This window comes from Geotrypetes seraphini, chromosome 3 (assembly GCF_902459505.1).
Source record: "Geotrypetes seraphini chromosome 3, aGeoSer1.1, whole genome shotgun sequence".
Classification (NCBI taxonomy): domain Eukaryota; kingdom Metazoa; phylum Chordata; class Amphibia; order Gymnophiona; family Dermophiidae; genus Geotrypetes; species Geotrypetes seraphini.
The window spans coordinates 22023845-22038341 of NC_047086.1; the positions used below are offsets into that span (position 1 = coordinate 22023845).

General features: G+C 51.0%; 1 protein-coding gene across 16 annotated transcripts in view; it reads right to left on the minus strand.

Annotated features, from left to right (window-relative positions):
• SNAP91 (synaptosome associated protein 91) overlaps positions 1-14497 on the minus strand; it is a 262921-nt gene that overhangs the window by 102550 nt on the left and 145874 nt on the right. For all 16 annotated transcript variants that reach the window (XM_033937980.1, XM_033937977.1, XM_033937978.1 and 13 more), the window contains exon 10: positions 11632-11702. In XM_033937980.1, coding sequence (XP_033793871.1) covers positions 11632-11702 — 71 coding nt within the window. The remainder of the gene's footprint in view (positions 1-11631; positions 11703-14497) is intronic.

Here is a 14497-nt window from a genome sequence, read left to right on the forward strand (position 1 = left end):
TTGTGCCCCGTGACTCGACCCGGGGGAGGAAGGCCAGCCTGAGCGTAGCAGAAGGAAATGCAAGCGGCCAACCAGTTAGACAGAGTGCGCTTGGAAACTGGATGTCCTAATCGATTGGGATCGAAGGACAAAAACAATTGAGGAACCTTCCGATGAGACCTGGTGCGTTGAAGATAGTATGCCAACGCCCTCTTACAGTCAAGCGTGTGAAGCGCCGTCTCGCCAGGATGGGAGTGGGGCTTCGGGAAGAACACAGGAAGGACAATGGACTGATTGAGGTGGAAGTCAGAAACAACTTTAGGTAAAAACTTAGGATGGGTGCGGAGAACCACCTTGTCGTGATGAAAGACAGTGAAAGGAGGGTCCGCAACCAAAGCTTGCAACTCCCCAATCCGCCTGGCGGAGGTGAGGGCAATTAGAAACACCGCTTTCCAAGTCATAAATTTCAAGAGGGACTTGTTGAGTGGCTCAAATGGGGGTTTCATCAGTTGAGCCAGAACCACATTCAAATTCCACACGACAGACGGGGGCTTAAGAGGGGGACAAACCCTGAGTAACCCTTTCATGAAGCGTGTCACCAAGGGATGGAGTGACAGCGGGCGTCCCTCCAGAGGTTGGTGGAAAGCAGAAATCGCACTGAGATGAACCCGCACCGAAGTGGTTTTCAAGCCGGAGCGCGACAAATGAAACAAATATTCTAGAACCGAGGATACCGGGACCGATACCGGATCCAGGTGGAAAGACGAGCACCAGGTGGAAAACCTGGTCCATTTCTGCGCATAGCAAAGCCTCGTCGAGATCTTGCGGGAGGCTTCCAACACCTCCTTCACCGATTGAGACAGGTCCGGAGGAGTCAGGGAACAAGAAACCAGGCTGTCAGGTGCAATGACTGCAGGTTGGGATGTAACATGGATCCTTGACTCTGAGACAGCAGAGAAGGAGAGACAGGCAGGGGGAGAGGCTCCCTGGCACTGAGCTGGAGCAGCAGGGAGAACCAGTGCTGACGCGGCCACCGAGGTGCTATGAGAATCATCGTGGCCGTGGACGATTTTAGGTGTACCAACGTTCGCATGATTAGAGGGAACGGAGGGAATGCATACAGGAACCTCCCTTCCCAGTCGAGTAGGAAGGCATCCGCTTCCAGACGGTCCTGCGAGTACATCCGAGAACAATATAGTGGTAGTTTGTGTGTCTCCAGAGAGGCAAACAGATCCACCTGTGGCGTTCCCCAGCGAGCGAAAACCTCGCGTAGAACTGCTGAGTGTAGAGTCCACTCGTGCGGTTGCAGAAGTCGACTCAGTTTGTCCGCCAGGCAATTCCGTTCTCCTTGGATGTAGACCGCCCGGAGGAAGATGTTCCGGGAGGCTGCCCACTCCCAGAGGCGAAGGGCTTCGGAGCAGAGGGGCCATGACCCCGTTCCTCCCTGCTTGTTCACATAATACATTGCCACCTGGTTGTCCGTGCGGACGAGGACCACCTGGTCCTGCAATATGTGAACGAAGGCTCGAAGTGCTAGGAAGATGGCTCGCAGCTCTAGCACGTTGATATGACACTGACGGTCTTCTGTCGACCACAGGCCCTGCGTGCGAAGGCCGTCGAGATGGGCTCCCCACGCGTACTCCGAGGAGTCCGTGGTCAGGACCTTGCGAAAAGGCGGGGTGCGAAACAATAGCCCCATGGACAGATTTGAAGAGTCTGTCCACCAACGCAGCGATCTCCGCAAGGGCGGCGTTACCGAAATGAGGCGAGACACCGGGTCGCACTCCTGACGCCACTGGGACGCGAGGGTCCACTGAGGGATCCTCAGATGTAGCCTCGCAAACGGCGTGACATGAACCGTCGAGGCCATATGGCCCAGCAGCATCATCATGCGCTTGGCCGACACCCTCGATAGTTGGGAGACCTGGCGGCTCATCCGTACCAAGGTTTCCAACCGCTGGTTCGGCAGGTAGGAGCGTAGGCGCACCGTGTCCAGCACCGCACCTATGAATTGAAGAGACTGCGACGGCCTCAACTGAGACTTTGGAAAGTTTATCTCGAACCCGAGAGTTTGCAGGAAGGCAATAGACTGTCGGGTCGCTGAGATAACCCCCTCCCTGGTCGGGGCTTTGATGAGCCAATCGTCCAGGTAAGGGAACACATGGAGTCCACGTGACCTGAGGGCTGCTGCAACCACCACCATGCACTTCGTGAATACTCGTGGGGACGCGGCCAGGCCGAAGGGCAGTACCCTGTACTGGAGGTGGAGGTCCCCCACCTGGAATCGTAAGAATCTTCGATAGGCGGGGTGCACCGGAACATGGGTGTATGCTTCCTTCAGGTCGAGGGAGCACAACCAGTCCCCTTCCCCCAAGAGGGGGTACAAAGCCGGGAGAGATAGCATTCGAAACTTCTCCCGGGCCAGGAATTTGTTGAGCTTCCTGAGGTCCAGTATGGGGCGCAGGTCCCCGGTCTTTTTTGGGACCAAAAAGTAGCGGGAGTAAAACCCCGTACCCCACTGGTCCTTGGGGACCGGCTCGACCGCCCGAAGCTTCAAGAGGGCTTTGGCTTCGGTTATAAGGGTCGGCAGCTGCGAGCGGTTGCAGGGGACTAAACTTGGTGGACTGTCCGGCGGCGAGGACACAAAGTTGAGCGAGTAGCCCTCGGAGACGATCCGGAGCACCCAAGCGTCTGAGGTAATCCCGGTCCATGCCTCCCGGAAGGACCGAAGACGGCCCCCGATAGGACGGGGTTCCTGTGAAAGTGCGGAGGGGAACCCGCCCCGTCCGCTCAGCCCGTCAAAAGGAGGGCGCGGGCTTAGAAGGGCCCTGCGCCTGGGCTTGGGTTTGTCCCCCTCTGCCTCGCTGAGACGGACGTCTCGGAGGCGGTCTGGAGAAAGCCGGGGTCGATTTCTGAGGGTATCGGCGCGGCGGTGGCCGAAAGGGTTTCTGCGGCGGGGGTCTAGGCTTGGGGCGGACCAGGGATGCTAGAGAGCGCTCCTGTTCCGACAAGCGTTTGGTCGCCGCATCCAATGACTCGTCGAATAACTCGGACCCCACACAAGGCAAGTCTGCCAGGCGTTCCTGCAGGTTTGGGTCCATGTCTAGGGTGCGAAGCCAGGCCAAGCGGCGCATGGCCACCGCGAGGGCCGACACCCTCGAAACCAGCTCAAAGGCGTCGTACACTGCGTGGAATAGGTACAACCGCAATTGAGACAGGTTGGACATAAATTTATCGAATCCTGCTCTTTGGGAGTCCGGTAACGAGTTTCGATATTGAGGAAGGTCCTTCACCATACCGCGCAAATAGGAGGAAAAGGTGAAGGCGTAATTTAGAACCCTGGTGGCCATCAGGGAATTTGAATAGAGGCGCCGGCCAAACTTGTCCAGGGTCCGCCCCTCCCTGCCTGGTGGGACCGCCGCAGAAACCCGTGCGGGTTGTGATTTTTTAAGGGCAGACTCCACCAGAAGAGACTGGTGTGAGAGCTGCGCCTTATCGAACCCTTTAGGGGGAATCGTCCTATATTTTGATTCCATTTTTGAAGGCACAGACGTGACTGTAAGAGGGTTTGACAAGTTCTGCAGCCAGGTTTGCAGAAGGACGCTGTTGAGAGGGAGTCTAGGCACCTCCCTAGGAAGATTGGGGAGGTCCTGTTCTTCCAAAAATTCTTTGGAATACCGAGAGCCTACCATCAGGTCAATCCCCAGGGCTTGGGCCATGTCCTGAACGAAGGATGAAAATGAGGACGGCCTAGCCTGGGGAGACGGGGTTCTCGACCGCCCCACCGAGGAGAGGGGGGAGGCCTCATGAGAATAATGAGGATCCCTAACCGATCCCGAATCCCAGGATCCCCTCTCGAGGGCCCTCGAGGGGGAAGGGGAAGTTATCCTCCTCGCAGAACCCTTGGGTGAGGACCCCGGGGTTCGTGGGACACTCTCCCGTTTCCTCGGCGAGGCGGCCCGGGAAGACTTCCCATGGGGTGAGCGGAGGAGCCTCGGGTTGTCGAGGCGCAACTCCGACACCGGCAGCGCCTCGCCCCCGAACGACGAGGAACGGTCGCGCCGAGGCGAGCCTCGGGGCCGCTTAGACTTCCTCGATCGACGCCCCGTCCGAGGTCGCGTCGAGGGCGAGGCGTGTCTGGAAGACCCGGAGGAAGAGGAGGAAAGACGGCGCACTCTGCGCAACTTTTCTTTGGGCCTTACACTCCGCTCAGGGGGTTCCCCCGAGGTCGAGGTCCGGGGCGGGGCCGAGACCGAGGTGACCGGGGCCCCAGTACCCGAGACCGAGGTCGCCGAGGCCGGGGCTCCCGAGGGAGCCGAGGCCGGGGCCTCCGAGACCGAAGGCGCCCAGGCCGAGGTCGAGGCCGCCGGAACTGCAGCACGCTGCAACACTTCCAGGGCTCCGGACAGCTCCGATGAGATCAGAGCTCGGAGTAGATCCTGGAAGGCCGGAATCCCCACGAAGGTGGGGAGTTCCGAGTCCGGGGCACACTCCCTGGAGGGCGACCTCGGTCTCGAGTATTCCCTCGGGGTGTGCGGAGTCGAGGTCCGATGCGGGGCCGGGGTCGACCCACCCGCTTTGGCCTGACTCGAGGATGGCTTCTTTGCTGAAGGGGATGGAACAGAGGACTTACCCGAAGCTTGCTTCACTGACGACGTCTTCGAGGAAGAGGGCCGAGGCGAGGCCGAGGCCCCCGAGGACGCCGAGGCCGAGGTCAAGGCCGGGGCCGAAGCCGAGGCCGACGTCGAGGCCTTAGGCGGCGCGTCGACGGCGAACAATTCGGCCATTCTTGCCTTACGGCGACGGAGGGCCCTGTTTTGGAAGGTAGCACAGCGATCACACGAGTCTGTCGGATGTTCGGGCCCAAGACAGACGATGCACCACCGGTGAGGGTCAGTGATGGAAAGCAACCTCTCACACCGGCTGCACTTTTTGAATCCCGTAACAGGACGGGACATCCACGAAGAAAAGAAGAAGGCCGGGAACGTACCGACGTCCCGCGGCCACGGCTTCCGGGAGCCCCCGGAGCCCGACGAAAAACGGAAGACTTTTTTTTTTTTTTTTTTTTTTTTTTTTTGAAAAGAAACGAAAGGAAAACAGCACCGCGAACTAATTAGAAGGGAAAAACAACTAAACGCGGCAGCTAGAAGGCAAAAACACTGGAGCTCAGATCCACAGGGCTTTCTTGCTCCGCGGAAAAATTTGAACTGAGGACCACGAGGTGGGATGCGCCCTCTAGTGGGCGAGAAGGCACGCACATGCGTGGTGCAGTGTGCAAACTTGAAACTTCAATCAAGTTTGCTTGAAAAGCTGTCCGCGCCGGGGCTCCGTAGATGACGTCACCCACATGTGAGAATATCATGCCTGCTTGTCCTGGGATAATGAGGTAAACAGACATCACGGTATGGAACATGCAGAAATTCACACTTTCAATATTCCTAATTACTTTAGTTCACCCTCTACTTGATTTAATAAATATGTTGAACGTATGCTTTGTTTTTAAGGTCTGATTTGCATGCGAGACATATACTCAACACTCACCCATCACTTTATTTCCCAAGCAGCATAAAAATAAAGTCAAAACACCATCAAATGAGGCAAGTTTCCAGCTAAGCAATACACTTTCGGCTCTCCCTATGGCTTTAGCTCACTCCTCATTTAGATCTTGCACTGCCCAGCAGAGCAGCATGGAGATTCTCACTGGTATAAAAACAATTGAAACTAAACTAGCAATTTTATTTATGGCGGTTACATCTAGTCCTACTAATTGTTTTGATTTAATAATCTTTCATTGTAAAGAAAACGGTGTCAGGTCAAAAGTGCGCCGGGACAAAGGCGCGCCCAGACAATTGAGTGCAGCGCAGAGGCGCGTGCCGCTCAAAATTACTGTTTTTAGGGCTCCGACGGAGAGGGGGGGCCTGGGGGGGAACCCCCCCACTTTACTTAATAGACATCGCGCCGCGTTGTGGGGGCGTTGTGGGGGGTTTGGGGGATTGTAACCCCCCACATTTTACTGAAAACTTCACTTTTTCCCTGTTTTTAGGGAAAAAGTTAAGTTTACAGTAAAATGTGGAGAGTTACAACCCCCCAAACACCCCATAACGCCGGCGCGATGTCTATTAAGTAAAGTGGGGGGGTTCCCCAACAAAACCCCCCCATCGGAGCCCCTAAAAACAGTAATTTTGAGCAGCGCGCGCCTCCGCGCTGCGCTCAATTGTCCGGGCGCGCCTTTGTCTTTCGTGCCATTGTCTATGAACCAAGAAAACAGACTGGAGTGCTGAAGCATCACAAACTCCATTTGTGTTTTATTAGCACATTTTTACTCCTCTCCCCATTAAAGCAAAGAACGTGGAGACAAACTGCAAAAGCTCTTAACCGCGGGCAAATCACTTCAGCCTTTTCTACCTCGCGCAGGCACTTGAATTTATTTTATTTGGATTTTGTGCATGTCATTTAATTGGTAGCGCAAGGTGAATTCGATTCAGGTACATTAGCATTGCCAAGGTCCCAGTAGGCTTACTGTGGTAGATTCAAGAGTAATGATAGGAAATTCTTCTTTACGGAGAGGGTGGTTGATGCGTGGTGGAAAAGAAAACGGTGATAGTTCAAAACAAGCGTGGGATGAACACAGAGGATCTCTAATCAGAAAATAACGGGTATACATGGAAGGAACTAAGGCCAGCACTGGGCAGGGTTGCACGTCCTGTGTCCCGTATATGGACATTCAGTTGGGGATGGGCTGGGGAGGGTTTCGATGGCTGGGATGGTTAAGATGGGCTGGAGTGAGCTTTGATGGAGACTCCACTAGATGGAACCTAAGCACACTACTAGGTAGAGCTCTGGGTTTCTGGCCCAGAAATATCTAAGAAAAAGGACCATTTAAACCAAATTAATTTATGGAGCATGTATGGTTGGGCAGACTGGATGGACCACTCGGGTCTTTATCTGCCGTCATCTACTATGTTTAAAGTTGCACCTTATGGAAGAAGGATGAAGTGATTTACACCCAAAGTCAAAAGAACCATCAACAGGGTTTGGAACCCTGACTTCCCTGGTTCCCAATCTGCAGTTCTGTTCCTCCACTATAAGCAGCTCCACTGTGTAGGGAAATGCTTATTGTATCTGAAATTTAAGTTCACTAGAGCATGTAACTAAACCCAAAGAAGGCATCTGAAAATAACCCAGGGAAATGAAAAATGACTTGCAGTTTGGTTTTTCAAATTTAAAGGGCCCTAACCTTCACCAATACAGCTCAACAATTCCACTGGATCTGCAGTTTAAATCTCTGACCAGTGCCCTCCAGTCAATCGCATCACTCAAAGAACTACTGGCTTCCGCAAGCAAGCCAGAAAAAACAAAATTCCTCCTGCTCGAAAAAGCCAAATCTCCTACCATCACAGAACTGATAATCAAAAATACCAAATACCCAATACAACCCGAACTAAAACTACTAGGAGTCACCATAGACAGATGTTGCACAATGCAGTCCCAAATCAACAAGACGACCCAGAAAGCTTTCCTAACCATGAGAAACCTACGCAAAATCAGAAAATTCTTCAACCAAACACAATTCAGACTAGTCGTACAATCCCTAGTCTTAGGTCTGCTGGACTATTGCAACTCCCTATATCTTCCTTGTTCAGCCATTATGATAAAGCAACTCCAGACCATACAAAACACCGCCCTCAGACTGATCTACTCACTTAGAAAATATGATCACATAACAACCGCCTTCTTAGACTCCCACTGGCTACCCATACAAGCACGAATTCAATTCAAATTCCTCTGCCTATTATACAAAGCAATACAAGGCTCTTCCCCATCCTACCTAAACAACCGCTTAAACCAGATCTCCACCACAAGACAAAGAAGAACCCCAAATCCTTTTGCCTTCCCTCCACTCAAAGGCACACAACGCAAGAAAATGTTTGACAACCTTCTGGCAACACAAGCAGCAAAACTCAACCATTCCATCTCCAACCTGCTGACAACATCGGACGACTTCAAAACATTCCGTAAAGAAATCAAAACCCTGCTTTTTAAAAAATTCATCCAAAAACCTTAAACCACTTCACCTACCTCCAGCTAAGTTCACCTACCTCCAGAAAATTCACCTACCTCGACTGAACTCATCTACCACCAGACAATCCTCCCCCAAGTATCACACCTAATCACCCTTCAAGTAAACAGACCATAAAAAGATTGTAATCTTGCCTACTCTAACTGTGTTCCATTTGCTAATATCACACTGCTAGGCACTGTCAGTTTTCTATCCAACCCATAAGATCCCCAAGAAAAAAAAAAAAAAAAAAAAAAATTTGTATCCTCACTGGAAAATGTCCAGTAAAATCCTCTGTAATGTGATCATCTCTGGAAATGTCCAGTCAAATCTTTTGTAATCCGCCTTGAACTGCAAGGTATAGGCGGAATAGAAATCCGTAATGTAATGTAATGTAATGTAATTGACCACCAGTGGGTTGAGGGTGGGGTCTTGGGGGGTGGGGGTGGTGGTGGTAGGGGGGGTATTTGGGTTGGGGAAGGGTGGGCAGGGTTCCTTTTGGGGTGTGGAATGGCTAGGTCCAGGCTATCAGAACACAGGCCTGGACTCTTCCTGTATTCATGGTTCTTTTCTTGGTTGTTTGATACTAGTTTTGTATTGGAAAATGTGATTTTTACTTCTTGCGTGTATTTTGTCTTTTGAATAAACAGTTTAACAAAAAAAATAAAAAAAAAGCAAGTCTGAATTTCTTGACCTGGTTTTAGAACAAGTAGTAATGTGTACCTAATCTCATCTCTCTAGGAGGGAATTCCACTAATGAGGCCTCAACTTTTCTAAGGATCGTCATTAGCCCTTTGTCCAATGAATGAAGGTGACATTTCGGAGCTCACCACATCCACAGCATTGTGAAAATGAGCATTTTGTTGGTGGCTGATTGAATTTTAATGTGAAGTGCTTTGAGCTCTCCTTTCATCCCTCCCACTATTATGGCTCCTGTATTCTGCACCATTTTTAAGCCCAGTCTGTAACAATGCGGCACAAAATTACAACAGCAAAATAGACAGTTGGGGGGGAGGGAAAGGGACTGAGACTTTTATACTGCTTTTTTGTAGGTTTATAACCACACTCAAAGCGGTTTACATACAGGTACTCTGAGCATTTTCCCTATCTGTCCTGCTGGGCACCCTTCTCTTCCACTGCCAACTCCAGACGTCAACCCTTCTTTCTTGCGGCGCCGTATGCCCGGAACAGGCTGCCTGAATCGATACGTCGTGCTCCGTCCCTGGCAAATCCAAACTAAAGGCCCACTTTTTTGAAACTGCTTTCAATTCTTTAACTCCCCTCACTGCCGTCAGATACCTAGACCCGCTATAATCTCCCCAACCCTGAAATGTCCTGTCTAAACTAGATTGTAAGCTCTTCTGAGCAGGGACTGTCTATTATATGTGAAAATATACAGCGCTGCGTACGCCTTTCAGCGCTATAGAAATAACAAATAGTATCTAACATACTTGGGGCCGTGGAGGATTAAGGGACTTGCCCAGGGTCAAAGGGAGCAGCGTAGGATTTGAATCCACAACCCTTAAGAGTGCTGAGGCTGCAGCTCTAATCACTAGGCCACACTCTCAACCTGAGCCACTGACCAAAATATCCCACTGACAAAAAAGAGGTTAAGCTGTAGAACAGTTTCACTTAACAAAGGGCATTTGAATAATCGAGACCTATTTCTCCATCCATATCCATACCTCAAAACTCTCTGCTGAATATGAGCATGGCAACTCTACACCTTAAACTGCTCGATCTAGACTTGGCTCCTATTTATCCATCCACAAATATTTCTAAACTGACCATTTCAAATCTATTGTACTTGAGCTTTGATGTCACTTCCTTTCAGGTGGTCCCTGTGGTTCAAAATATGATCTAAAGAACTACATCCCACTTGTCTCACCCCCAGTACTATCCTAGCGTAGTAAGAAGGGGGGGGCGGTCCACCTCAGGTGCCATGCTGGTGGGGGTACCGGGACCCCTCCTTCTCCACCCCCACTCCTGCAGGCGCGCGTCCCCCTTCCCTTCTCCCATATCTCTCACTGACATTGTTGTTTGCGGTGGTCAACAATGTGCTCCTGGTGACCCCGTCAGCTCTCTCGCTGATGTCACTTCCAGGTGTCACAATAGGAAGTGATGTCAGAGGGAGAGCCGACGGGGTTACGAGGAGCACGTCGCCGTAAGGTAAGGGGGAAGGGAAGGCGCACATGGTAGGTGGGAGTAGGGGGTGGAGACGAGGGCAGGAGAGGGGCGCCTCTCACCCTCGCTACGCCACTGTTCACCCCCCTCAAATGCTACATCCTAAAGTAATGGGACATCCACGTGGGATCCCTACGAGGGTCGAGTTAAGGAACTAGGTACTTAGCACTCGGACTTGGTTCATAGACAACGGCGCGAAAGACAAAAGTGTGCGCCGACAATTGAGCGCAGCGCGCGGCGCCACATCACTCTAAATTACAGTTTTTAGGGGCTCCGACGGGGGGTTTTGTTGGGGAACCCCCCCAGTTTACTTAATAGACATCGCGCCGGCGTTATGGGGGGTTTGGGGGGTTGTAACCCTCCACATTTTACTGTAAACTGAACTTTTTCCCTAAAAACAGGGAAAAAGTGAAGTTTTCAGTAAAATGTGAGGGGTTACAACCCCCCACAACGCGGCGCGATGTCTATTAAGTAAAGTGGGGGGGGGTTCCCCCCCACGCCCCCCGTCGGAGCGCTAAAAACAGTAATTTAGAGCGGCGCGGCGGCGCGCGCTGCGCTCAATTGTCTGGGCGCGCCTTTGTCCCGGCGCGCTTTTGACCCGACACCCTCAGACTTAATGGGGTGGGTCAGTAGAGTGGGCAGACTTGATGGGCTGTAGCCCTTTTCTGCCGTCATCTTTCTATGTTTCATGGCTGTTAATTGATCAGAATTTCCATTAAGTCAACTATCAAATTTATATCTCACATTATCTGCAAAATTTAAGTGGGTTATAATTTAACACACACAAAAAAAAATAAGTCATAGACAAAACAATCGTGATTCTTTTTTTCAACTATTGCAGGTAGTTGTTAGAAAAAGTGAATACTGTTTACCATTAGTAACTCTTCTGATTAAAAAATGACCAATTAATAAGATTCGCATATAGAAATAACATACTGCTGCTTTTCATTTCCCTTATGCATTCACGTTTTCATCTCGGCCTATTCCTCATTCAAGGACCAAGTACATCAGTTGTGCCTTAACGCAGTCTGTGCGTCCATCAAAGGCAACTGATGATACGCGTGTGGGACAAGCGGCAAAATAGGGACATACTCAAAACGTCACCATAAAACCATCTACACTTCCTTGAAGTTCAACGGTTTTCTATGTGCTTGCAAAACGATGTGCAAACCTGTTATGGCTGCAAGATACATAAGGAGCTAAGTTGTTATCTTATTTCTTCATTAGCATATCTTGGTAAAAACTGAATTTGTAGGCATTTAACTCGCTCTTAATATACAAACTAGCATGAGTACTACTAATAAAAAAAAAAAAAGGCCTGCAACAGCATTAATGCATTTTACAGTAATAACCCTAAAGACTACAGTTGCAAGAGCAATTTTTTGTTGTTTTTTTTAACAGATGCATACTTGTTTCCAGGCTTCTTTCCTTCCAGTGTGTTTAGATGTTGCTCCAGGGTCTCCATAAGACTACTTGGTGCCTACAGTATGAGAATAATCAGAGAAAGGATTACCCAGGCACCGTTGCCACACACTACGGATTACAGTAAACTCATTATGGACTAGAGAATGACACAGGGAAAAAATCTGTCCCCGTCACCGCCCCGTCACCGGCCCACCATCCTCTGCACCGCCCCGTCACCGCCGATCCCTTCACCGCCCCGTCACCGTCACCGCCATCCCTTTCACCGCCCCGTCACCGCCACTGCCATCTCATTCACCGCCCCGTCACCGTCCCCGCTGCATCCATATAAGCCTTTTTCCTTTCACTCCCTCCTTCCAATTTGAGCCGGGAACACTAGCGATCGCACGGTCCCCGCAGCCACTACCTGCCTGCCCGGTCGATCCTGGTGTTTGGCCGGCTCTCTCCCTTCTCCTCACCTTGGTTTGTGGGTTTTCTTTTTCGGCAACCTGCGCGCTTTCCCAGGGAGCCGCACACGCGCGGCTGCTCAGTGTTCGATCTTCTGCTCTGCTGCAACTTCCTGTTTCCGGTTGCGTCAGAGTAGAAGATCGAGGCTGAGCAGCGGCGGGTGTGCACGGCTCTCTGGTAGCGTGCGGGTCGCCAAGGAGGAGGATCTGCGGACTGGGGTGAGGAGAGGGGAGAGAGCTGGCTGGACACTGGAATCGATTGGGCGGGCAGGTGTGAGCTGCGGGGACCGCGCGATCCTTCATGCCTCACTGCGGGGGACAAGACCATTCACCGCCCCGCGGGCGGTGAATGGCCTTGTCCCCGTCGCCGCAGCGACTGCTAGTTTTCTTCCCCGTTTTCGGCGGGTGACCCGCGGCTAAAATGCGGTGGCCGCGGGTAAACCACCACCGTGTCATTCTCTATTATGGACCAACAGGTTAATACAGGAAAACACAGGAGAGTCAAATCCACAAGACACGATGCGGTGGATAAGTCCAAAGAAAGACTGGTGAACTCTAAATAGTCCACAACGTTCTTTATTCTTCAATTCAACACACATCGACTCGACATGCGCATGTTTCGGCCCAAATGGCCTGCTTCAGGAGTTGATACACGTCACAAAACTGCCACCTCTTGCGAACTGCATACGGCAATATTTAGAGTTCACCAGTCTTTCTTTGGACTTATTCACTCCATCGTGTCTGAGTCCAACAGGTTAATAACATGAAAAAAAATTCTCTCTCATTGATGAAAAAATTAAGGGCGATTAGGAAATATTTTGACTAGTCCATATTTCATCTGATAGTTCAAAACATTCTTACAATCACAGTTAGATTCTTCCAATGTCGTGTATGCTGAATGCTTAAAATTTCTTTTTTTCAAATTCTTTATTCATTTTTCATCTTACATCAAATACACAATATTACATCACTTGAATTTCTTTCTATTGTCATCGTAAATATATAAATTTATTCCCTCCCCACCCACCCTTCCCACAAAAATTTCAATCAAGAATATCATATAAATATTGTATTCTTATCTATTGATTAAACCTTTAATAGAACTTTATACCATCCTCCCAATCCCCTATGTATAAATATACTGTCAGTGGAAAATGATGTCTAATCATTACAATAATTTGTCAATGGCCCCCAAATGATACAGACAATATAGAACATTGCTGTAAGACTGATCTTTGATGCAACTCCATCAAATCTACCAGTTGGATACTTTCTTAACATCACTGGGTTCTGCTTAAGGTCTGAATACAATTAAGAATAGGTCAGACCAATGGTTCCATCTAGCCCAGTATCCTATCTTTGCGGAGGCCGATCCAAGTCACAAGCACCTGGCAAAAATCCAAATAGTAGCAGCATTCCATGCTACTGTCCCATGTCTGCCTACCGTGACTTTTCCTCCAGGAACTTGTCCAAACGTTTTTTTAAAACCAGCTACATTAACTGCTCTTACCATATCCTCTGGCAACGCGTTCCAGAGCTTAACTATTCTGTGAGTAAAACAATATTTCCTCCTATTGGTTTTAAAAGTAATACTCTGCAACTTCATATACCATATTTTCACGCATATAACGCACGCGTTATACACGATTTTACAAACCGTGCATAACCTTGCGCGTTATACGCGTGAGCGCGCTATATAAAATTTTTTTTACATAGTTCCCACCCCGCCCGACGCCCGATTCATCATCCGGAAGGACCGCTCGCACCCCCACCGCTCGCACTCCCACCCCGATGGACCGCTCGCACTCCCACACGAAGAACTGCTCGCACCCCCACAGCCTCCCCCCTCCCCCATGGAGAAGCTGTCTACCTTGTTTCCGGATGCCAGTGAGCCCAGCTGCTTCCCCTGCCGGCGGTCCTGCCCCTTCTCTGAGCCCTGCTGCGCTGCTTCCTCTGCCGGCGGTCCCGCCCTTTCTCTGACGTCAGAGAAAGGGCGGGACCGCCGGAAGAGGAAGCAGCGTAGCGCAGGGCTCAGAGTAGGGGCAGGACCGCCGGCAGAGGAAGCAGCTGGGCTCACTGGCATCTGGAAACAAGGTAGACAGCTTCTCCATGGGGGAGGGGGGAGGCTATGGGGGTGCGAGCGGTCCATCGGGGTGGGAGTGCGAGCGGTGGGGGTGCGAGCGGTCCTTCCGGATGATGAATCGGGCGTCGGGGGGGGGGGGGCATCAGGCTTTCAGGGTGGGGACAGGACTTCAAGGGGGAGAGGAGAGTCGGGGTGGCCGAAAGTAGAGTCGGGGTGGCCAGAGGAGTCGGGGCAGTGAATGGAAAGTCGGGGCGGGTGAAAGGAGAGTCGGGGCAGCGAACGGAGAGTCGGGGCAGCCAGAGGAGAGTCGGAGCAGTGAATGGA